At 39.1% G+C, this 26,396-nt stretch overlaps 1 protein-coding gene across 3 annotated transcripts in view; it reads left to right on the top strand.

Annotated features, from left to right (window-relative positions):
• Nucleotides 1-26,396, top strand: part of LOC124605225 (G protein-coupled receptor kinase 2) — a 173,549-nt gene that overhangs the window by 47,876 nt on the left and 99,277 nt on the right. For 2 of the 3 annotated variants that reach the window (XR_006978624.1, XM_047136775.1), the window contains exons 2-4: nt 2,586-2,681; nt 8,448-8,563; nt 18,907-18,984. Coding sequence is in view for 2 of the 3 variants with exons in the window: in XM_047136775.1 (XP_046992731.1) it covers nt 2,586-2,681; nt 8,448-8,563; nt 18,907-18,984 (290 nt within the window). In the remaining variant the exon portion in view is untranslated. Of the gene's footprint in view, nt 1-2,585; nt 2,682-8,447; nt 8,564-18,906; nt 18,985-26,396 lie in introns of those variants that run through there. The other variant, XM_047136776.1, reaches the window with a different exon arrangement.

Raw genomic sequence — 26,396 nt, 5'->3', positions numbered from 1 at the left:
ATCAGCTTGCTGAAACCACATAGATATTTATCAGTTTGAGGGTTGAGTTTTTATTCTGCCCTAGCTAACAATGCTTTTGATAAGATTTAACAAAATTATGAGAAGGAAAGTTGCTACTCACCATATAGTGGAGATGCTAAGTTGCAGATAGGCACATATATCTCAGCTATATGGTGAATAGCAACTTTCCTTCTCATAATATTGTTACATTCTATTCCGGATTTTCCGTTGTTTGATTTTTGATAAGATTTTATAGATAACCGATAGAAGAGAAATGCCTCTGTAGTTAATGTGGGTTTTATCACCTCTTTTGTACAGTGAGTGGATCAAAGCAGTCTTCAGGTATCTCTTGACTCTCAAAAGAAAGTTGTATAAAATTTTCTAGTATTGTTTGTATTGAAGTAGTAGTCTGTATGTTTTAATTGGCTTTTATCATAAAGTCTCTTGGTATTCCTAATCAATTTAGCTGTTTCTTTCAAAGTTTCAAGGAATCTTTTCTGCATTCGTATTCCATTTTTGCCATGTACTTTCTTATTTTGACTGCTTCATCACGTTCCAGATTCCTCCATATATGCGTTATGATTAGATTTTGATCAAGACAATTGTTTCTGTTGGTATTTGAATAAGAGATTGTTTCCATTGCTCCCAATTTTCTGGATTTTTTGTTTCAAGTTTATAGCTAACGTTTCTTCCTTGTCTGAGATTTTCTGTGTCTTATTCATGAGTCCTTGATTTGACTTGTCTCATGGTATTCCTCTTTTGGAATTCCACTTTGATTTTTGGTAGACAGTGATCAGAATCTAACTTGGCGTTTCCTATTACCTTAACATTCTGGATTTTTTGGGAGGAATCTCTGGATATTGCAACATGATCCATTTGAAATTCACCCAAACTGGAGTCTGGAGAGTTTAGTTTTCCGGGAGATGCTTAAAAGCTTTTAATTTCATTACTCTGCAGAGTTCTGTTATTTTTTCACGGTTCTTATTTGGCCTTCTGTGAGCTGGGTAGTTCCCTACCCCTACAATGTTCTCGGAGTTTTTCTCTCTCTGTTTAGTTGTGCATTAAAATCCCATAGCAGTGTTATAGTGTGTTTCTTTGGAATTTTTGGGATAATCTCATAGTTTTTCACAAAATTTATCTGTTTCTCCTCTGTTTTATAGGCCTAGCTGATTGGTGCACGGGCATTAACTATTATATATGTGTGTGTATGTATTTATTAATTTTTTTTTTAACGTAGCTGCACGACAGCAACGGTTCCACGTAATAAAATTATAAACAGCTGACCAGTTGCAATGGATAAAGAATTCTTTATCTAGGTTTCGACAAATATAAATTTGTCTTCTTCAGAAGGTGGCAATTTTACATTAGTAAGGACTAATGTACCATCGCCGTTTTTACAAATATCGGCATAGCTCCATTTGTCAAAATGAAATATAGCCCTAGAATTAGGGTTTGTCACGTAAATATAAATGAGTACATGGATCCTGCAGAGCTCACAACCGACTGAGTGTAATCAACGAGCGTAGTTACTAGGTAAAGAATTCTTTATCCTTTGCAATTGGTCGGCTGTTTATAATTTTATTATTAATTTTTGCTTTCTTTTCTCTCTCATCGATACGAGTTATAAGTGTCATCATGACAGGCAACTACACGCGCTTGGAGGTGCGTCCTTGACCACACCATTTGCTCTCTTCTCCCCCCCCGCCCCCCTCTCCCGCCCCCAGCCCCACCCTTTCTTTTCTTTTCTCTTTATGTTGTAAGTTGTAACCTCCTCGTTCCTTACACAATGCCACATCAGCTATGTCCCCTTCCAGAAGTGCTGGTATGTCCATCTTGCTAGCAATTTGTCAAAAGTTAATGTTGATATGGCCGTGGAGGGTGAGTATGTGTGTTGTACAAAATTTAGAAGAAGAATGTAAGATAAAAAATGGGTGCAGCTGGTTGATCTTTAAATGTACCTCTCACCGTGTGTGCCACAATTTTTGTATGCTATTTCCTTTCTGATAATTTCATCATTGCAGTATCTGTCTTGCTTTCATGTGCAAGAAAGTAACTGTTAATTTTATCCAAGTTGGAGCCGTGACTGATTTACATTTGTAGACCATAAAGGAAAGATCATCAGCCTTCAGTTACAAACTTAGTTTTTATTTAAAGTATAATAGGTTTCAAGTCCTGGAGGGTCATATAAAAGTTTTTAGCATAGTCTCTTGTCATTATCTGTTTGCTGCTTCTGTTATCATTTACATGGATTTAAAGTGTAGATAATTTACACCCTTCAATAGGTTAGTATTTTAAATATTGGTTGCTTGTAAACATACTTCTTATAGCAACTGTGTAGACTTGAGGTAATCATGAAATAATATGTTAAGCATCTTAGGGATTAAAATGCACCATGCTTAAAAGTAGAAACAGAGTTTGAAACTCAAGGCTGATGATTTCAACTTAATGTTCTTAGTAGTTGTTAGCAGTATAATTAATGGTGCAGTTAAACACCTTTTTGTTATTGCAAGTTTGTGAATTTTTTACTTAATTAAAATTTATGTATTTTATGTATTTTTATTTCAATAGAAATCAACCTTTTTCAGGGGGTGCAGATAGTAACAAAGGAAAAAGTAAGAAATGGAGAAAAATTCTTCAGTTTCCTCACATATCACAGTGCATTGATTTGAAAAACAAAATAGGTAAGACTACAGCTGTAATAATAAGTACTGATTATAAATAAATACAAAAATAAACAAAAGGAAACTGTTTTCAGTATTTTATAAGGAACATCTTTTCAGTAGCTTCAAGACACACACACACACACACACACACACACACACACACACACACACACACACACACACACACACAGAGAGAGAGAGAGAGAGAGAGAGAGAGAGAGAGAGAGAGAGAGGAAGTGGTTTAGGAAAAAACCAGAAAACCTAAATCAGGGTGGCTGCACAGAGCAAACTTCATCCTCCTGAATATGGGGTCAGTGTCTTAACAACTACACTGCCTCATTCGGTTGGTCCCTTTAGAGACTGTGTGTGTGTGTGTGTGGTGTGTGTGTGTGTTATCTAATTTGGAAGGAGGCCTTTTGGGTGAAAGCTCAGTTGTTTTACAGTCTTTTTGTTGTGCCTGTTTGAGATTGAACATCTCTGCTATGTGGCAAGTAAAACCTATACTTTTCAAAATATTTTCATTATCTGCAACATCACTGTTATATATTAAGGAAAGAATTGGATGCCCCATACACTATTGAGAGGGGCCATCTACGTTTGTGTTTCTCATTTGAAAATTGTTTTAGCAAAAAATTACCTTCAGCAGATGTATGAACGCTCTCTTCCTTCTGCACCCTCGTTTCTCAAGTAGGGGTGGAGCCACTTGTTGGCCATTCCTCTTACACATAGCACTATTAGCTTATTTTGTAATATTTTGTGGTCAACAGTGGCAGAAGCCTTGAACAAGTCTAAGAATACGCTTGTAAAACAGCCACTCTTGTCACGGGCTTCAAGGACCAGTTTTATTAACTGTTTATTGGCTAGTTCTGTACTTCTTCTACTTTGGAAACCAACCTGCGCTTCATTAAAATATGGTACTTATTCATCTAACTCATTAGCCTATCTTTCATGATTGAATAAATTATTTTTGATATTGCAGAGAATAGGGAAAGTGGGTTAGAGTTTTCAGTACTCCCATGCTACCTTTCAGTCATAAGTGATTGCAACAAAGTTGATTGAAGATTTTTAACTATTCACCATGTCGTGCAGCAGCCCATCACATTAAATATTATAATTGTGTGCTTTACACCTTGTGAATCAGAATGAGAGGAACAGCCCCTAAAACAAAAAAGAAAGCTGGTGTCATAAGATTCATTGGACTAGATTACCATATTATTTTTCAGACTAGTTGTGGGAAAGGCACTTGTAATGAGTTGATGTCTGTGTGGAACAGTAGCAAGACATACATGATTGTGAAGTGGCCAGTGCGTCTTGATACTTCAGTACATTACTTGACTGACTGGAACGTGGCTGTGCTGTTGCAATGTTTGGTTTGGACACATCTTTGGCGAATATTTGTGTTATGTTAGTTTCTTTCAATTGTAGAAAATGCAAAATTGACAAAATTATCACCATTGTTACTAAAACATTTTGGGCTCTCACTTGGGTACAGAACTTACAAATTTTGTGCCACTTAATAATACTGAAAGAGTCTTTTATTTTGGTGACCATATGCATAATTTGCACAAGTGTAATGACTTGTTCATTTTCTGTCTTCAACACCTAAGCAGTCTCCGTGGTGTTTCAGAGGTAAAATGAGGTTTGTAGCAAGGGGTAGGTCAGTTTTCTAGCAATATCTGTTTCATCTCTGCCCATCTGTTTTCTTCAAGATTGAATTCTGAGTCAAGAGGGGGTCATTCGAGAAGAGCAAACTTTCTCTTTCTGCATACCACCATTCCATTGTTTGTGTGCGTCAGAGAATGGTCTGCTGAGAACAGATTATTCTCTGAGAATATAGTTGTCACACTGGCCTCACTGAGGAAATTATGCTACTTAAGATCGATATTTTCTTCTGAAAATGCCTATTCTAGTCAATATTTATAGCTGGGCTTCCCAAAGTGACTGTCAAGACATACCCACTTTACTGGGAAAGGGAGTACTGTATTTAAGTTGCACTATTTTATAAATAGATTTTTGCCATTATGTCAAAATTCATTACTTTAGATATTGTAACAGTTTGTGGATGCCCACTGGATTCTCCTCATTCTCAGTATTGTCTTAGCCAACATCACAGAGTGCTCAGAAACTCCGTATTGTGTCCAGCATGTAATGTTTTCAAATTTGTGTCCCTTACAAGAACAATGATACAATCACAAGTAGGCTGAGACTTGGCTTATGAATGAAAAATTTCTTATGAAGATCCCTCTTTTTATCATTTTTGAATGGAAAACTAGGATATGGTTTATTGAGCAGCTAATCTGATTATAGCACAGTACTTTTTTTTTATTAGAAACAGAGCATAGTAGGGATGATGATTATGATGATGCTGATTTTATAATTTAGGGCACTAAACAGCAAGGTCATCAGCAAGCCGGAACATAATAGTGGAAGAGGTAATTTTCTCATAGTGGTGGCTGTGGAGAGTTATTTCAACTGAAACAGTTTATTTTGTACATAAGACAGCAACAGCTAAAAAATTATTTTGTTAATATGAGGGCTATCCACAAAGTACATTAAGTTTTGGAATTAAAAATAAATAAAGTATTGGAAATTTTTTTATTATATGCAGATGAAAGCCACACTTAAATACTACTTTTCTACATATGGTTCAAATGGCTCTGAGCACTATGGGACTCAACTGCTGAGGTCATTAGTCCCCTAGAACTTAGAACTAGTTAAACCTAACTAACCTAAGGACATCACAAACATCCATGCCCGAGGCAGGATTCGAACCTGCGACCGTAGCGGCCTTGCGGTTCCAGACTGCAGCGCCTTTAACCGCACGGCCACTTCGGCCGGCACTTTTCTACATAGTTGCCATTTAAATTAAGGCACTTAACGTAGCGATGGACGAGTTTGGAAATTCCTTCGTCGTAAAATTTGGCCGCCTGCACCTTCAACCACGTGGTTACCTCTTCTTGAAGCTGTGCGTCGTCATCAAAATGCTGTCTAGCCAACCACTTCTTCATTGCTGGGAATAAGTAGGAGTCGCTCGGTGCCAGGTCGGGACTGTACGGCGGATGAGGAAACAACTCCCACTTAAAAGATTCGAGAACTTCACGAGTGGCATTTGCCGTGTGGGCCCGGGCGTTGTCGTGAATCAGCAAGATCTTTGAGCCCAACTTGCCCCTGCGCTTGTTTTGTATTGCTCTTCTGAGGTTGTGCAGAGTTTGGCAATACCTTTGAGAGTTTATTGTAGTGCCTCTTTCCAGGAAATCCACAAAAATCACACCTTTTCTGTCCCAAAAGACAGTCGCCACGTGGTTGAAGGCGCAGGGGGCCAAATTTTACGACGAAGGAATTTCCAAGCTCGTCCATCGCTACGATAAGTGCCTTAATTTAAATGGCAACTATGTGGAAAAGTAGTATTTAAGTGTGGCTTTCATCTGTATATAACAAAAAAAATTTCCAATACTTTATTTATTTTTAATTCCAAACTGTAATGTACTTTGTGGATAGCCCTCGTATTTAACATCTTCAACCTGGTTTTTAACTAAAAAAAGGTCTTATGAATTGATTGGATTGACAGTGAAGACTGGCAATTGGGGGCGTTGTTGTAGAAGCTAATATCGGCAAACGTTTATCCCAAGTTTGATACCATAAACCATAAAGTTCCCTGTGATGGAAAATTATGAAAATGAATGAACCTTTGTTAAGGAATCGCTTGCAGTATATGTGGCAAACCATAATGGTAAACCAATGACAGGTGCCATAAAAGAGAGAGTTACGTTACTTACTGAGAGTTGTTTGCAGACATGTCTTCATAAAAGCATAAAATAATAAAAGTATTCCTATAATACATGCATGTTCCGGCAGACATGGAACCATATGGTGTGAAACCTATAGTGTTCCCAATAAAGGACTACAAAACAGCTAAAGTGGCTTGAAGAGTTTTCATTCAGTGTGAATGCCATCAATTCATAAGGCCTATGTTTCGTTAAAAAAGAAAAAAAAAAAAAAGAAAAAAAAAAAAGAAAAAAACACAGTTTGAAGTTTCTTGAGTATTAACAGTTAACACAGTTTCCTAATAAATTTTGTTGTGAGCACACTGGTGGTGGTGGTGGTGGTGGTGGTGGTGGTGGTGCACAATGGCATGGAGACTATAACAAGAAATTCTAAAATCACCAATGTTATTCCTATACCTGCAGAAAGCAAGCTCTTCATACAAAATCCATTCCACATAGGTAGCTATCAGCAGAAATTGCTGCCTCTATTTTTCTAGGCTCCCATCAGATTTTCCATATTGCAGTCAGAAATCACTCTCTTTGATTTATAGTCAAAACTTTGTTACAGCTACTGTGGAAGATTAACTGCAAGTTGCCTTGAATGAGAATTGAATTTCATGTTGTATAGTGTAGACACTTATAAGGATGTTGGCGACACCTAGTTTCCAACTCAAACAAAACATTTTTCACATTGCCAAATAAGGATCAAAAGACAACTTAACCTGGAGTTGAACCTGGAACACTTTGCATAGAACTACTGACATTAAACATTCAGCTATAGAGACCATTTACGAAAATTCCACACATCTTTCCACCCCTTTATAGTTGGAGTCACGAATCATGGCTGTAGAGTTTGGGCTCGTTCTGCCCATCTACGTCATCCATTCTCCGACAATCAATGAGCATACAGTAGTGTTCTCAACACTCTGCTGTGAATGTTGTAGCCATTGTGAGCATTAAATGTGATCGTAGCAGGTTACTTAGTGAATTTTTCTTCCATTTGTTGTGAGTTGTCACAGTTGGCGGTGATGGTGTAAGTGACAAACTCTGCACAAGTAAGCAAGAGACATATTTTGCAGTATATGTCAAGCACAGAGCACACACATGTGCCTGCGTGAACTGCCATCATTTTTGGATCAGACTATAGTTACTGCACAGTGCGTATATAGTTCATGTGCGTATATAGTTCAAACTGAAGTGAAAACAAAAAAGCGTGGATGATGTTAGAATTATTCAACAAGCAATTACATTGCCTTGATGCAAGAATGGGCCCTCACAGCAGAAAAATTCTCTTGTTAGAGAGCAGTGGCCCTGCGCACCCAGAAATATAACTATGTAATGAGCAATTAGAGTTTCTACCACCAAATCCCACAAGCAAATTATGCCTATGGATTTGGGTATTATCCACACGTTCAAAACACACTATAGGATGGTGGTTGTGCAGAAGGCATTAACTCTGATGAAGGCTGGGAAAGACCCAGCTTCCTTTAAAGTGTAATTCTAGATGTATTCCTTGTGCAGAACGTTTTGCATCCAGGTTTATTAAATTTATAAGACCATTTTTCAAGTAATATTAAATTAATATCTTTTCTGTGTTTTCCCAGTAAAAACTGAAAATCTTATGTTGCATTTTATTTGTATTAGTATTCTACAGGATGTCAGCTCTGACTTATTTCCACTGGCTATTTTTATGCTGTTAAATTTACAATGAAGTATGTGTTTTTGCCACCATCTGTTTCATGCCTGTCACAAATAATGACTAAGATTTCATATTTATAACTTTTTATTTGTTGTTTTCATTTCATTTTATAACAAGAACTGCAGCTTCTGAAAAGTTATTGTGTGTGCTGTAAATTTTTTTTTTTTTTTTTTTTTTGGTTTTTTTTTTTTTTTTTTTTTGCATTGTGTAGCCACAGTTTTCAAAGTGTCTTTCAGTGTATCTGATGTTTGTCCTATGGTTTTATAACTATTAAGTAGGTCAGTTTAGCTCCCATTCATTATGAATTACCTTGTGTTACAGATGCACGCTATTCTTACGTTGTAGATCATCAACCAATTGGTCGATTACTGTTTCGGCAGTTCTGTGAAAATGAGAAGCAACAATACCACCATTACAATGCTTTTCTTGATGCTGTTGTGAGTATAATCAATTTTTGTCAGTTATTAATTCATAATGTGTTGTAAATCAGAGCCACAGAAGCAATTTTTCAGAAAATTTATGGAACTGTCAGGTCATTTATAATGTTTATTACGTACTGGTGTACCTAAAAATTGCAGCTTAGTTTCTGTAGCAGCCTCTCTTGCCTTATGGCAAATAAGTGTAACAGTGTCTTAAATCTATTCCTTTTTGGTAGTAAATTGTTCTGTAGTTTTGTGCTATAGGAAATACACTGGTGGACATTAAAATTTTAACAACCAACTCATTGACGTGGCAACTGACATGCGAATATGGAGTCGATAGGTTCAGAAAGAGCATACTAAAGGCATGCGGGATCTCAAGGACCCCAGTCAACTAGTTCCTGGGAGGACAGATATTTTGTTTGCCTGTGGAGTGCAGGACCTTACAGCCCCATCACACTGAGGCAGGAAATGGGATGGTTGCAGTAGGTCAGATATCCACATGACAAGTATGATGCCTTGAGCACAACAGACTGTTAGCATCGTGATGTGGCAGTGGTGTGCTGAATGACAACACAGACATACAGCAGTACAGTGGATGTATCTGTGTGTGGAGCCTCAAAAGAGAATGAACGTTGACAATTTGCATTCATCATTGTCATACAGGCTCAGCATCTGGTGTTAATATATGGTACACAACACAATCACTAATTTGTGTAGCTAGTAACTTCTGATATGTTAAGGCTGATGGCTGTGCCCTATCTCAGGGGTCTCTGTAATATTGTTATCCAACAAGATAATGAAAGACCACATGTTGTCCATGCTATTCTGCCTCAGTTTGAAATAGAGGGTGTTAGACAGGCCCTGGCCAACATGTTCTTCAGATCTGCCACCAACTGAAAACATCTCTCTCATTGGTTGCTGAGAGACATAAGACGCCACCATTTGCCAGCCACTACAATTTATGAACTATGGCATAGAGTTGAAGCAGCATGGAATGATGTACTTGTGTCTGTCATCCAAGCTCAGTTTGACTCGACACCCAGCTGGACTAGAGGCATTGCTGCTGCCAGAGTTGGCAATTCTGTGGACTACATTTCACATACTGTTTACCCTCTAATCACCATCTAATGATGTATCTGGATAAATAAACAGGTGCTATTACTTGTGTATCAGAGTAGGTACTCAAAATTTTATAAAAAGGGTAGATCGCTACTCACCGTATAATGGAGGTCTTGAGTTGCAGATAGGCACAACAAAAAGATAGTCAAACAAGTAAGCTTTTGGTCAAAAATGTCTTCTTCTGAATTAGATAAACACACACACACACACACACACACACACACACACACGACAACTTTCAAATCAGTATAGACATTGAGGTTATGATAGAGATCGGTCTGTATCCACAGCCAAGATTACAGCGACACTTAAGTATTTTAAGCACACATTTACAAAACATTAATAAGCCATTTTTATTTGTTATACTGACCTTTAATGTGGATGGTCTATAAATGCAAAGTGCACAAATGGGTTCAGTAGTTACTACTTTTTAGCAAAAAAATCCAAAATTATGGGTTGTTTTTCCTGATTAATTTTACCAGTGATGTTTTAGAGTTCCTAAACACAATGGAAAACTTTGTCATCAACATCTGCAGTTGAAATATATTTTTAATTGTTTTCACTGCTGCATTAACAACTGTAATTGAACCTCATTATCCTCATCAGTATTACTGTCAGTGTCACTGTCCGCACTTTCAGCGTCTTCTTATATGTGAAAGTCGATCATGTCATCAACAGAAACACTTTCCACATTGACAACATCGTCGTCAATGTGTACGAAATCATGAACTGTGTGCTGCAGCTGCAGCTTTTCCCAGGATCATGCAAACAGTTTTTTACTATTGTCATTAACACTCAGGTCTGGTGTGTCACATCCATTTCCTTCGTCGGTTTCAATGAATCCCGCTTTACGGAAGCAATTTGAGATGGTGGCCGCTGTAACTACTGTCCATGCCTTCACAATGTAATGCAAAACATCTAGAATTACACTTTAAAGGAAGCTGGGTCTTTCCCAGCCTTCATCAGAGTTAATGCCTTCTGCACAACCACCATCCTATAGTGTGTTTTGAACGTGTGGATAATACCCAAATCCAAAGGCATAATTTGCTTGTGGGATTTGGTGGTAGAAACTCTAATTGCTCATTACATAGTTATATTTCTGGGTGCGCAGGGCCACTGCTCTCTAACAAGAGAATTTTTCTGCTGTGAGGGCCCACTCTTGCATCAAGGCAATGTAATTGCTTGTTGAATAATTCTGACATCATCCACGCTTTTTTGTTTTCACTTCAGTTTGTTGTTAGTGCTTTTATATTTTTAAAACACCATGGTTTTTTAGACTAGCCAATCATGAATGGTTTAATTTTTTTGGAACCTTCAGCAGGTCAGGTGAACTTTACTGTGTTTACCTCCATTGCAGTATTCGCCTTTCAAGGCAAGCATTTTGTTTGGCAATATGCTGGAAGAGAGACCTGTTTTGTCAATGTTGAATATATCCTTTAGTTTATATTGTCTCAGAAGTTCTTGTAACCTGCCACTCTGCCTTTCAGGAAAAGATTTGATGTCCACACTGTTTTCTTCACCACATACAGTTTTATACAATACATTATACTGCTTCTTAAATATATCTATCCACCCATTAGATGCTGTAAGAAATTGGAATGTTCGATGCATGTGCTGCCGGAAACCAGTTCTGCGTCATTTCTTCTGGCTCTTCATATTTTGAAAAGCTGTAATATTTCATTTTTTTGGAATTTGTCCCACTGTTATTTGCATTTACCAAAATGGAGTTTCTGTTTTTCATGGTAGTATTCAATGTAGATATGGGTATTCCTATACTCTGTGCTAATGCAACACGTTTCACGGTGAGCTTCAACTCTATCCATAATTTTTACCTTTTCTTCCATAGAAAGGATTTTCCTGTCTTTCTTGGCAATACCAGCTTTTTCTATTTTAAAACTGTGACAGAAAGAAACAACTAAAGAGACATTTCGATCACTTAACACAAGGCTACAAACACGCTGCAGGATACACACAAACTCTTCGCGAGGCAGTTGTTGAGAGTAGCTGTGGAGATGGAATTCGACTCATTTCAGTCATAGGAACAGGCTTGTCAGCATTGCTAACATTGTAAACCTTAGCTAGAAAATGACACTATGTACACTGCATATACAAACCATAAAGGAAACTTACATGTATTAGCAAATTACAAATATTGGGAAGTGGATGTTCTCTGAAAATGATCATTATCACAGGGCGAAGTTAACGCTAAAACAATTCCACAATAAAGTAAGGATACTACCTATTGTAGCACACAGTACTGGAATATAAAGCTGGTATAGACGTGAAACAAGTGAATGTTCCTCAAAAGTTGCATATTCTTCCAACTTCTATCGAAACTGTTGCTCCCATCAGCCACCATGTCAGGTAGTGGTTGGCGGCTGGACACAGATCACGATTTGTTCAGACTTTTACCGATTCAGATCTGCTGAGTAGAGCATTCAGGTGTCAAGAAAGTTAGCCATGTAACATATGTAAACTTGAAGGCTTAACACAGTGCCTGCGTAATTTTATGTCAATCATGCCAGTTTTTTCCTCCATGAACATAGTTTCATAAAACATAAATCGCAGGAAAATTACTGGTATGTTAATGTAAATACGGCTGCGAATAACATTGCGAACATAGGAAATTTGATGGGAGTGATAAAAAATGTCTTAAACTGTGGGAAAACATTGATTCTGCAGACATGGGTTGTACTGTATTATCATTATTCCATCCTGGATTTTCCAGAGTAGGTACTGAGCTTTATCAATTTCAGCTGGTTGTTACAGTTTGAGTAACTGCCTGTAGGCTGAATGGCGCAACAGCTCATGTGCTCGGTGCACATGGACAGTGGTGGGTAAGTGGGGCACATGCAGTTAGTCAACATTTTTTGCATAATGATACTGACCATTGTGTTTAACCATTACTAAGCAAGTAAGATTGTAACAGGGCATCTTTAACAGAAAAATTCAACCTATGTAATTACATTTTTTTATACTCACAAGTGAAGAAATATTTCTTACCAGACTCCATGTTGCCACAAGATTTAGAAAGCTCTTCAGTGCTGGATTATGAAGCTGCAACTTTTCTTCTGTGTTTATCATTGTCATGACAAAAACAAGTTGTTCAGAACAAAATATTGACCCTTAGATTTGATGACAGCAACATTTCTGTGTAACACTCTTCTGCATGTGTGCAACATGGTTTCATCACAACAAATTTGTGCTTCTGTGATACCTTTCCTTGAGCAGGATACAATTTTGTTACCCAATCTCCTGATTCCATTTTCGCAAGTACAGAACCTCGCATAAATACAAATGGAGAGCTAAATGTTCAGTTCATTTACTAGGTAGTGCAGGACTTGAATCCTGGTATCAAAAGGATCAATCCAAAATGAATCAGCCAATTTTAGAAATGATCCCCACCTGACCATTTCCAATTTTGTTAAAACTTTTGTCGTAGCTGCAGGTGTATCTCAAAGGAAGTTCTGTGAAGCTTTGGCTCAAGATGTGCTGTACTTTTGGCACCAGGGCCATCAGCTTGGAGATACGCAGCTGATGAGTGTATTATTGTAAGTCATCAAACTTGACAACTCTTTGTAAGTTGACTTGTGCAGTAAGAAACCTATAAAATAGTGTTTCTGCTCAACTTTTGGTGCTAAGTTTAAATATAACACAGACAACATCAATGAGGTTGCACATTTTCCACAATTGCTGGCCCAAGAGGGCAAAAAAGAAAGAAAAAATTACCACATGCACACCACCCCAGTTTGAACCATTGATATCTGCAGCCTAAAACAATTTTATACCACAATGTTTTTTTAATCAAAGGAGGTTATGTTAGATGACATGATAAATATTAATGTCCAAGCTAGTTTAGTTATTTAAATATCTGGATCTAGACTGGGTATCAAATTTGACCAATGTTCAGGATCAAAGAGCTCAAAATGGTAGTCAATCAATTTTTCTTTAACTAGTTACATTAGAAACAGCAAATTGTTATCTCCTAGGCATTTGTTTTTGTTCGTTGGTATCTTTTGTTTAAGCGATAATATTTAACTCCAGAAGTATACAACTTTGTCGTGATAAACATGAATTTGATGTAAATGGATCCACGAGAATCAGTGTAAGGCCATATAAATGGGAAACTTGCATTGGTCCATGGTAGCTTTGCTGCTATCAATTTAAAGAAACTGGTAGTGGCTGTCATCGTATCAAGTTTCCAAGCCTAATCTGCTCTTTACTACTGGCTGGACTTTGACTTTTCTTCAGTATTAGATAAAGTGTTACAGTTTGCTCAGGGAACTTGTATTGACATCTTATCAAAGTTGATGGAACGGGAATATTGGTGATAATATGCTGTCTTTTCTACATGGCCAACAGAATGAATACATGTTTACTGGGAGGGAGTTGCTTACCTTTGAAGCTAAGTACTGGGTGGTTATAATTAAACTTTCCCTATTATGTGTTATAACACGGAAACTAATTACAGCATGAGTACCAAACTCGGTAGCTTTAATGTCCAGAATATGGGGTACATGATTTCAATGCATCACAGCACCACCGTCCAGTTCCAACTATGGCCACCAGTTGCCATGATCGGTCATTGTGATTCATAGTCTCACACACCTGATCAGTCACAGTGCACTTGTTGCCATGTCAACATGAGCTTGGACAAAAGGAGCAGGGCATTATTGGTGAAGCTCTATTATCAAAACAGCAGTAATGTTGCAGCTGCACTTCAAGAATATCACTGGCTGAAAGGATTATGGAAGGCTTCTCTTTCTCCACCTGCTGTGCGGAGCACGATGAAGTAGTTTGAATCAACTGGAGAGCTGAGCGTCACTCTGGGAAGAGGCCGATGACTGATTGCACCAGATGTGGTTGATGAAATCGCTGTTGCTGTGGCAGACAATTCCGTGCGCAAGTCCTGATTGTCAGGCAGTGCACAGGCTGTGTCACGACAGTTGAACATCCTGTGGTCAGCTGTACAGAAAGTGCTTTGAACCATTCTCAAATGGTATCTGTACAAGATCCATATCGCAGCCGATCGTTTCCAAATGCTTGGCTGGCACAATCACCTGATCTCACTCCCGCGATTTCTCGTTGTGAGGCTACCTGAAGGACAGGGTTTACCAGGGGAACATGCACATATGTGCTGATCTGAAGTGCAGCATGTCGAGAGGTAGCCAGCATACCTACAGACATGCTTCATTCTGCTCTGCAGAGTGGAATCCTGCACTTTCAGACTCTTCTGGACCCCTTTTGTAGCAGTAATGGTACTAGTATGTAATGGTATGATGTTCCATAGCAGCACATTAAGTGTTGCAATTGAATTGATTCTGCGTTATTTCTCTTCCCCCATGTCCTTGACATTAATGCTACCAAGTTTGGTCCTCATACGGTAATTAGTTTCCGTGTTATATTCTGTTAAATAGGGAAATTTTAATTATAACCACCGGTGTTACCCCTTAAGCAAAAGATACTAACAAGCGAAAACAAATGACTAGAGGACAAAAATCTGTTCTTTCTAACGGTATTAGTTGCAAAATAATTAATTGACCATAATTTTGAAATATTTGATCCTGAACATTGGTCAACTTTGACAATTACATTTGCGAAACCCAGTCTAGCTCAAAATATCTCAAGAGATTTCTTGAATGATAAACTTGCATTAAAAAACACACCATTTTGATTGCATATCATCTTCTATAAAATGTGAAAATTATTAGCTTTATTTTGTAAATTAGAACTGCGGGTCATCTCTCTTTTCAAATGTATATAATACATAACTTCTTTATATACTTTGGTTATATCTTGTATATATGCTTTTACGTATGTTTCTTGCTGCTAGAACAACAGATACATAGGTATGATTCAGTTACTGTAGATTTTCAATCTGTGTGTAAAATAATCACATACAATCTGTAAATTTCTGAACATACCAGGGCATTGTGCTATGAAGAAGATATTGCCATCTGGTAAACCAACACTAAGTTCATGTAATATACTTTTTATGCTTAACATAAAAGGTATACCCAAGATCTTAAGGTTTGTCATATCCCAAATTTTTTAGGCTTCTGAAAATGACAATTGGTCAAAACCAGTGAAGCATAATAAAACATATTTGCAACTGATGACTGATTTCAATCCTGATAAAATATCTCAGTAACTAAACAAGTATGAAAGTTAATGTTTATCTTGTGGTCCAACAAGAACTTTCTTGATAAACAAATCAAATATCGTGACATTAAAACGTTTCATGTTGGAGATGTCAGTGGTTGAAACTAGGATGATGCATTGATGCATGTGTAGTAGCCAGTTGTGAAAAATGTGCTATCTCATTGACCTCATCAATTCTATATTTGAACTTTGCACCAAATGTTACTAGAAACAAATTTGCAGGTTTCTCACTAAAATAGTCAACTTATAAAGAGTTGTCAGACATGATGATTTATTCGCAATAATAGACTCATTGGCTAAGTGACCTACAAGCTGATGACCCAGTACCAAAAGTACAGCATACCTTGAGCTACAACTTTACAGAACTTCCTGTGAGTTTTGTCTGCAGTTACAGTAAATTGGGCATGGTGAAGTGAGGACCTCTGATTGAGTTGACATGGAAGAACTCAAAACTCTGATGAAGTAACATAATATATTGTTAATAAATCACAAAACATGTGGCTCGACATAACTGTAATGATAGACAATAGATAGAAACCTGCTCTGGTAGCCATGCCTGTTAAAGCATCTGAGTCAAGGAGGTGTGCCATCCAGCCTGGATGTGGTTTTTAGGTGGTTTCCCATATCCTACTACTTCAGTACCATACTGATACCAAATTTCCATCTCAGTTACATGATTCAGACACATTTAATAAACTTTCACTCCTTTCCAAATGAATAACACTACACGCAGACAGTTGGGGTACACACATTCCATCTGGGGGTGGGGAAAAATGGGATGACAACAGGAAGTTATCTGGCAACCTCTTACACTAAACGTGCCAGATCCATTAATAACCTTGCCGACAGTATTCTGATGTGGGACAGAGGCACAAAGGAAAAGAAGTAGAAAAACAATATGTGGTCCAATAGGGCTACATGCTGGGTAGCCTACTACTTGCCAGATGGACGTGTTGCATTCGCCAGTGCTCGGTGGTTCGCAGTGCGAACACCCTGGATTACAAGACGTACTTTAGAAACAATGTTGTATGTATTCAGCAGAACTGTAGAAACTGCTAAGAATGCTGCAGAATATTGAGGGAAGTAATTCAGTTCTCTAAGCAAATGTCGTTTAGAATCAACAAAATATCTTAGTGAAGGAGAAGACCACAGAATGACAAATGAGGAGAAAATCAATTTAAGATTAAACAATGTGTGTTTTGTGGCAAATCTCTTTAACAAATACTTTCTATCTTTTACTGTCAGGTTCAGTAGATAATGCTTTCAAATATCTGCAACTGACTTTAACAGTTACATTGGCATGACACACATTCTGCTAGAGGCAATTTCTGCCATGTAATTTTTAAAATCAAAACATATTATTTGTTGTAAAATGTCAAAAACATTAATTAAAGTGTGTTTATGACAGTTGAGTTAGTCATTTATATTGTTGTTGTGAAATTCAGTTTGAAGACTGGTTTGACGGAGCTCTCCATGTGACTCTACCATTATTTACAAATGACTACTGCAACATACTTCTTTCTGAATCTGCTTGCTGTATTCATCTGTTAGTCATCCACCATCCCTTCCTCCTCCCTTCCCTCCCCTCACTCCCTTCTTCACTCCCTCCCACTCCCCTCCCTCTTCCTCACCCCTCCCCCTCTGACCACCTCCCTCCCCCTCTGACCACCTCCCTCCCCCTCTGACCACCTCCCTCCCCCTCTGTCCACCTCCCTCCCCCTCTGTCCACTTCCCTCCCCCTCTGTCCACTTCCCTCCCCCTCTGTCCACTTCCCTCCCCCTCTGTCCACTTCCCTCCCCCTCTGTCCACTTCCCTCCCCCTCTGTCCACTTCCCTCCCCCTCTGTCCACTTCCCTCCCCCTCTGTCCACTTCCCTCCCCCTCTGTCCACTTCCCTCCCCCTCTGTCCACTTCCCTCCCCCTCCCCCATCTCAACTCTCCTCTCCCTCCCCCTCCCCCTCATCTCACCTCTCCCCCTTATCTCACCTCTCCCCCTTTCTCCCTCTCCCCCCTTCTCCCTCTCCCCCATTCTCCCTGTCCCCCCTTCTCCCTCTCCCCCCTTCTCCCTGTCCCCCCTTCTCCCTCTCCCCCCCTTCTCCCTCTCCCCCCCTTCTCCCTCTCCCCCCCTTCTCCCTCTCCCCCCTTCTCCCTCTCCCCCCTTCTCCCTCTCCCCCCTTCTCCCTCTCCCCCCTTCTCCCTCTCCCCCCTTCTCCCTCTCCCCCCTTCTCCCTCTCCCCCCTTCTCCCTCTCCCCCCTTCTCCCTCTCCCCCCCTTCTCCCGTCTCCTCGTACCCCTCTCAACCCCCACTCCCCATCTCCTCGTGGCCCCCCTCACCACCTCTCCATCTCCTCTGACCTTCCACTCCCCTCTCCGTCTTGCCCTGCCGGCTCTCCATCTCACCCTGCCCCCTCTGCCCGCTCTCCGCCTTGCCCCACTCCTTCTCCCCGCCTGTACACCTCTGCCCCCGCCTGTACACCTCTGCCCACTCTCCGTCTTGCCCTGCCCCCTCTCCTCCCCCCCCCCCCCCCCCCCAATCACATCCTTCCCATTTGTCTGTCCATCTTCTCCCTCTCTCCCCTCTCTTTTCAGCTCCTCCTCTCCCCTTTGTTTATCTCCTCCTTTCAGTGTTCCATATCCATTTCCTTGCGCCACTCTGTCCAGCTATTCTTTGCCCCTCTCTCAAGACAGTCTTAATGCAACATTGTGTCAACATGCAGAGATAAAAGATTTTGAACAAATAAACAGTTACATTTTTATTTATGTTGACTTCATTATAATTGATAGTGTATGAACAAACATAATAATGAGGTGATAATACATTATGGACGTAATATAAAGAATAGTATAAACGAACTCAAGCACTATTGAGCAGTACCAGTGGGTACTTAACAATGAAAATAATAAGTGTAATTCAGCTATCAAACTTGTATTAATCAGCAGTACAGATGTATGCAATACCTGCCTTTTGCTCTCCTTTTCCCACCACTCTTGGATCCGGTCTTTACTTTACAGTAACACTTTTACTTTAGTCAGTTTTACAAAATAAAGTATCATACTGTAATAGACACATTTGTTCTAGGAAAGATACGAGTTGGAATCTGATGAAAAACGTATGGAGGTTGCGCAAACTATCTATGGCAGATATTTAAATCAAGAGGTGAGATGTTATAATTGTTTGCTTTATGTATTAAATTACTTTATTACTACTAACTATTTTACACCTATGTTGATTTCTCCGTAAGTTTGGCTTCCAGTTGGCTTTGTACTAGATAAGTGGAAGGTAATTGAGGATACTCCAGGGAAGTCTGTCAGTGAGTGTCTTACTGGTAAAACAAACTTCTTCAAGGCAAATAACTCTGTTAACGTTAGCAACACGTAGGCAAGCAGAGATTCGTTAATATGAAACTATTTTTCCATCCTTTGTTTCATCCACTGGTCAAAGATAGCTTTCAGAACACGTTCACTATTGGGGGATTCAGTGAGCTCAATTGAAAAGCAAGAATGGTAAATGGCTGTTGTGTTATGCATGACATACTGTACACTCCATATATTTCAGTGTTGATCATTTTGTATGATGGATTGTCGTAATCAAAAATGTATTGCGTATTAGGCCAGTGCAGTGAGGAACTCTCAAATGAAGTGAAAATATAAAATAAAAGGTCAGTAGGTCTCGTCATACTCAGTGGAAGTGTTACCAACGTGTGATTGCATTTGAGTGAACAGAATGATTGGTTTCCAGAAAATTGGTATGGCATACCATGACATTTCAGCTCGTATAGGGCATGCTGCTATGATAATGATGCAAGAGTAGAACCATTGTGTAAATAAGGGTTTTGCCCAGTGATAAGGATGTACTTAACCATGCAATATGACTACAACAGAATATGTCTACAATGTTCTCTGACTGTAACATGGCTTACAGTTTCATCCACTGTTACAACCTCGAGTGACCGGTGAGCGGTGCACAGTGGAGAATGGAGACAGGAAGCTGCCAGGCAGGGGAGCCGCTGGAGGTATCACTAACAACAGACAGATAGGACAGATGAACAAGTAGGGGACGACAGATATGGCAAGACAAACAACACAGGAACACTCCAAACAGCGACAGTATGTATCTCAACAAACAAAACTGAAACGAAGTATAGCCAAGATGCACACCCGAATTACGCCGAGTACCAGACTGTCAGGCTAGTGCTGCACGGTCGCCTAAATACATGATCGTGGGAAACACGTTTGGCCGCGGACTTCATGTGGTGCGGAGAGTGATGGACTCTCACAGCGAGGTTCATGGCACAGGCGTGCGCCAGAGCACAGAGACCCCTAGATGGTATCCAGGTCCATACTTTCTGCTGCAGATTCAACTTCCGCGGCTTCCGACACCAGATCCACAACATTTGATGGGTGCTGGAGCAGTGCACAGTGTGTGGATCTGTGCTACATGATAAACTGGTAGCATTTGTGACATTGCCTTGCATCGATAAACCCCAAGCTCCTCAAGACTGCACCGAACATACAAACGCTGTTGCTGTTTTGCTGAATGGTAAAATGTAGCGGTTCTGGAAAAGCCCCACCTTACTGTGTCCTATAATGATGCCTCTGTGTGCATTAGACACTGCTGTTGCGTCTCCAGTATGACAACCTGTGTTGTTAAGCGGCATGGTGAACAAATTGCAAGTCTTATGGCTTTGGTATCATTGAGGACAAAACTGGATACAGACTATTACATCAGGGATGTTTCATAATCCAGAGTTTTGCTGTGGTTACAGGCAACTCTCCGTGACCTGTTTTGGCAAGTCACCTTGTGGGCCCCTGTGGCAAGGAATGTGTGAGCCTTCTTTGTAGAATGATGGATAGCACAGCTTACCTGACTTCCACATTCTCATGTTTTGTGTACCTAATGTATTGGCAACTTGTTTGTCACAGTCTGAAGCAATTTCTCTTTGGGCTTTGTGGGCTCAGATACATGCCATGTAGAGGGAGATTGTCCAAGTACAGATGAAACTACTCTTCAGTTTCACACCATGGCACTGACTGGTCTGATTGCAACACTCATGGGTCATACTGAATTTGTGAAACCATAGTTTTGCAGTCTCAGTCATTTGTGTAATGCCACATACCAAATCTTTGGTACAGAATTAATGTTGGTCACATGCCCCATTCTTGGTGGTGAAGTTTATCAGTGTTGGTGTATTAAGAAGGAAAAATGGACATTCGACAGACGTGGTGTCTTTCGTATCAAAGAACATGGTCTGTCTTGCAAGAGTTGGATTTGAATTGATTACTGGGACAAGCATTGTAACATGTCTTGTGAAAACAGATCACATTTTGCTGGACAGAAAATCAGTAAATCTAACAAATGTGATAAATTGCTAACAAGTATGGATAACACAACACTAAGAGTAGTGGAGAATGCAATTGCATTGTGAAGGTCAGAGCTAATGTATGTTCTGATTCCCTTGTTCAAATTTTAAATATTGCATATAATATAAATGAAGAGCTTGAAAAGGACCATCCCATAATTTCTAATATACTGTTGGTACCTGACACCGTTTGTGCATGTGCATTCATCAAAAGGTTTTGTATGTCAGATACCTACATACTCACACATGTGGAAAATGTGGATTAGCAATGAGCATTGGCAAAGCAATTTTTCTTCACAAAAAGTTTTTGACTATTTAGATATTCAGCTGGTTTACAGAAGGGATTAACATTTGAATGAAATGAACTGGACAGATATGAAACGAATTGAACAGTGGGGACTGAATCAATAAAATTATAGTCATATGACTGGTATCAGAACAAATTGTACAGAAATGCTGAACCTACATTCTAATGAATGTCGTGATGGTTCAAATTGTGTGCAAGACCAGGACTGGAACAGATATTTCCAGTTTCGTGTGAGCAGTCACCTTGGTCGTTAACCTAAATGAGCACTCCTCTGGACCATACTCAGATTATGATTGTCACTTACATTTCCACCTATGATTTCCAAACACAGGAGCTGCAGATTTTTCCCAGAGAGTACGTTGGAACATAAAATGCAATGTGCTTCCAGGAGAAGGGATTTGGAGGAGGACAGTGGCATACCCTTTCACAATCAGAAAATATGGCAGTGATTATTGTCATGACATTTTCATTACAGATGGGATTGTGTGGCATGTATTCAAGAAAAAGAACTGCTGGGAATTCTTGGGAATTAAAAAGATAACTACGAACCGAAATGAAAAAATATAATGCAGTGTAGTCTTCATTGTGCGTCAGATCTCTTGATTTAATTATGTAGAGGTGAGTAGTGCAAAGCAAGGTGCTGCAGTTGTTAAAACACTGGACACACATTCTATTAGAGCAGGATTAAAATCTCCAATGACATGAATTTCCCCCATTCTTAAACCTCCAGTAGAACAGAAAGTAACCTTAACTCTCTCTCTCTCTGTCTCTCCGTGCTTTGCTCCCAAACATAAGCAGGCACCAAGGAAATGGAGCAAAACATCAGACAAAATTTTATGGTCAACAGTGACTGGACAGCTGTGTCGCAGTTCTATAGAAACTGACAATGACTACTTGTCTCTTTTTAAGACCAGATACACTGCCTAGTCACATTAATCTGACTACCGGTCACTGGCCTGACTGATGACCTTTAGCAGTACAGACCATTGCTAAACATTCAGCAAGAGTCACTGACATTCTGAAAGATACCAGTGGGCATGTGATGCCATGGCCAACTATGCTAGGTTTCTTGGTTGAAGATCTGTGGTGTGTAGTGTGTACAGCCTGATTGAGGTGGCCCCACAGATTCTCAGCAGGGTTTAAATCCAGGAAGTTGGGTGGCGAGGGGATTACGGGCAACTCATCCTGATGCTTTTCAAACCACCCACATACACTGCAAACTGTGTGACACATTCCATTTTCCTAAATTCATATTATTGAGGAAAAAGACATTGTTTCACAAAGCGCCTTGCATCCAACGTACATTGGTCTGTTGATTATTCATATGATTTTGAAACGCATCCCTGTTGGTTTTTGAACATTTTAGAACATATTGTAAGTTTATTTCTGAATGAATCATAAGTTGAATTTTGAATGTGTGTATAGTGTATGTCATATATCTGCCAGGGGAATCCCATCGCATCTACAAATAAACTTTCCTGCAGACAGAAGGGGATGGGCCTGTACGAGCTGAGCGAAATAAAGCCGAACGGGTGAATCGCAGACGCTGTTTGTTTATGTGGTTGACTGTGTTTGCGAATAATCAGTGTTGTTATAATTACTAGCGAAATCCATATATTCAGACTACCAGAGTGGATATAAATGACTGACAGGAATAACAGGCAACAAAGATTATGTATTGTCTTCTCCAAGTATACAAGGAAATGAAATTTTGACAGAAAATTTGTGGCCAGACCGCTACACTACTAAGTGTAGTCCCCAGGTAGCAGCCGCTAAAGTTCTATTCTGGGAGTCGCGCGGAGAACGCGTTGTACGAACACGTAATAACACCTATTCAGAGAATAAATGCGGGATAACTAAAACGGTGATTGTGGCAGGGTTAGTGAAGTTGACCAGAGAATACGTTTTGACACTGGCAGGAATAGTTATAGAGTTAGTGATGACAAGATTGTTTGTTAGAACATGGAAGGAGAAGAAAAGGGGACTCTCACAAATTATGGAAGAATATGACGATTCAAAATGTATATAAAGATTTCGTACTACTACTTTTCGACCTCATGCTTCAGAAGCTAGAGAGTATGAATAAAGTGTGAAACTATTTCCCAACATAAAACTTTTTGCTTGTAGTATACCTAATAGGCATTTGATATTGGTACTTCGTGAATTGTATTCTGTTGTGTTATAAAAATGACAATTTATGCCAAAACAGTCTCGTTTATTTGGTGTGTGTAACAATTGCTGCAATATTAGCCAGGCCTATTTCGTTTTATCTGGCAGACAGTGACAAAATACACGTAATCAGATCGGGAAAACACACCAGTCTTGGGTACTATTTGTATTAACAGAGTTTCTAGTATTAGACAAAGACATTTCATTTTTTCGTGTAGCAGAATGTTGACAAACTTTGATGCAGTAATAGATTCTTTCCCAGAAAAGAAAGTACACTATATAAAGCTGTGGCAAGATTAGAGAGGAAAAAAAGCTAGGACTTAAGGGTTGAAGAAATGTGTACTGTCTTGCTTGTCTCTTGTTTTTACTCGTTTTATGTATCCTATATTTAATTTTATGTTAGCTAACAGGCAGCAAAGACAACAAATTTTCTGAAGATTTCTTGTTCTTCCAGTTACAAATAATCCCATCCAGTATTAATTGCGAGATTTTTTCAAAGAGGGGCAGGATGTGTCAAACTGGCTGACTGGGAGCAGGAGAGGCACCACAGGACATTTTAATTTCCACTTGCCTGAATATAGTTTGATGGCCCCTTTACAAAATTTTGCACATTTGAATTCCACAGAGCGAAATACAGGGACATGCGATGGAAGAATGCTGTGTGAAGAGGCGTGGCACTGCACTTCGGCACACTTAAGACCAAATAACATGTATTACGTTCCCTTGAACATATATGTTTTATGTATCAGACTCTTCAGAAAAATGTGAGCTTCAAAATGAAGATATTTTTGAAAAGTCGATTTTTTAAATTTTTGGCTTCCTACCTCAAATGCTCGAGGGAGGGGAGTGCCACTATCTAATATTGCCGCTGTTCGGAAATATTGTAGATCTGGACCTGATGCACAGAGCAATCTGAGTTGTAGTGAGGAGGTGGTGGTCTCCACATGACCCGTGTTTACACTAAGTGATTTTGCTGTTTCCTCTTTGTTTATTGCTCTCACATCAAATGAAAACAAAATGGATTTCTGTGGGCGGGAGCTATCAAGTGAATTAAAATACATTCACATAATTACGGAAGGGTAAAATATGTTATTAGTTGCAGATCGTATTTTGTTTCCACCTTTCTGACAGTCAAGCGTTAATCGCCTTGCAGAACAGTGAAGTTATTTTTGTCAGTTTGTTAAAGAAATTTTACTTTTAATAATCTTTTCTGCTGAGGCAGTCAATTTATTTGAAATGAAGTGTTTAATTCAGCACTGTTGGCTAGTTTCAACTGTTCGCTGCATTTCAAGTTCACCTATTCATCTTCTAGCATGTATGGCGTTATGCCATAATAAAGAATCAAACATGAGATAATACTCCAAGAAAATTTACATCTGAATCTGGACATACGAATGTGCGCTTTAAGCTGAATTATGCATTTTAGTATGGTTCACAAAATTCCCATGTCTTGTTTCTTTTATGACATAATGTAAGATCTTTTAATGTTTTATACGTACGAATGTGTGGACTTCCTGCGTCATTGTGGCTGCGCAATCACGGCAACGCCTGTTATTTGGCACTCTCTGGCAACTGCTGAAATGGATCTATTTCTAACAGGTCGCAGGAAAATATTCCAAATAGTTGTTTGAAGAGCGTTACTTTCAATACGAATTTCCTATTTCACAAGATGAACTCTGTGCTCAAATGTCCGATGAATTTCTAAAATCACAGAGCGTTTGACTCTCATTCAAAAATCAGATCTTTGAGGATGACCATTTAGAATATTTTCGAGCCCAAAAGATCAGACATTTATGTCATTGTTAAAAATTTTACTGGCTCATTAGTGTGATCTATCTTAAGGTGTAACTCGCGCAAAAAAGATCAACATTATGTGTGACATCATAGCTTCTCTTGCAGCTTATTAATGTTAAAGACCAATATTATATGTGAAAGCTTTTCTTTTCTAGTAGCAACACTATGTATGTTAATTTAAACCATTACCTTTTCCTATTTGTGTTCGCGGTTCTTAACAGTGATGTTGTTATTGGCTGACTACATCACATGTCCTGTGCTCTGAATATCCGCTCTCATCGGCTGGTGAGATCACTTGACATGAGCTATGACTGGCTTACAAAAGTGCATCGCAATGTCCATTTCAATGCTTCGGAAAGTAACATGCGGTGTTTGGTGGAATTCGAATTTATACTTTCGTAATACGAAAATATGCAGTGTACATGTTGCTGCACAGCAGACATCTTTCCAAAACATGTTTTTTACCCTGAGTTTCGTTTTTTAAAGTGCCAGGAAATTCTACACTGGTGTATAAAACCACTACCATTGAAAGGATTGATAAGTTTAACAGTTCCGAGGAAAGGTATACTGTTACTTAACACGGAAAAAATGTATTTTCATCCAGGAGAAAGTGTATTTTTAACTGGGAAATCCGGGGAAAATCTTTGAATTTTTTTCCCCTCGTCCACGTATACACCCTGTATTACTAAACATTAATGGAAATTGCTGTTTGCTCAATATATTTGCTGCTTCATCTCCCTCTTGACAAAAATCTTTATAGTGTTGGAACTGAGCAATTTGCTGATTTTTATGCGATTTACACGCATTCAATGTGCTGTAGGGACCTAAGACTGTCATCTAGGTTCTAAGTAGTGGAGACTAATGTTATTAAAAAGCATCTGTTTTTTAAGCAGAAGACATATGACCCAAGTAAGCATAAATAAAGTTTTTCCCATCATT

The sequence above is a fragment of the Schistocerca americana genome, chromosome 3, assembly GCF_021461395.2.
Source record: "Schistocerca americana isolate TAMUIC-IGC-003095 chromosome 3, iqSchAmer2.1, whole genome shotgun sequence".
Taxonomy (NCBI): Eukaryota; Metazoa; Arthropoda; class Insecta; order Orthoptera; family Acrididae; genus Schistocerca; species Schistocerca americana.
Note: the sequence above shows the minus strand (reverse complement) of the source record. Positions and strands in the feature narration are given on the sequence as shown.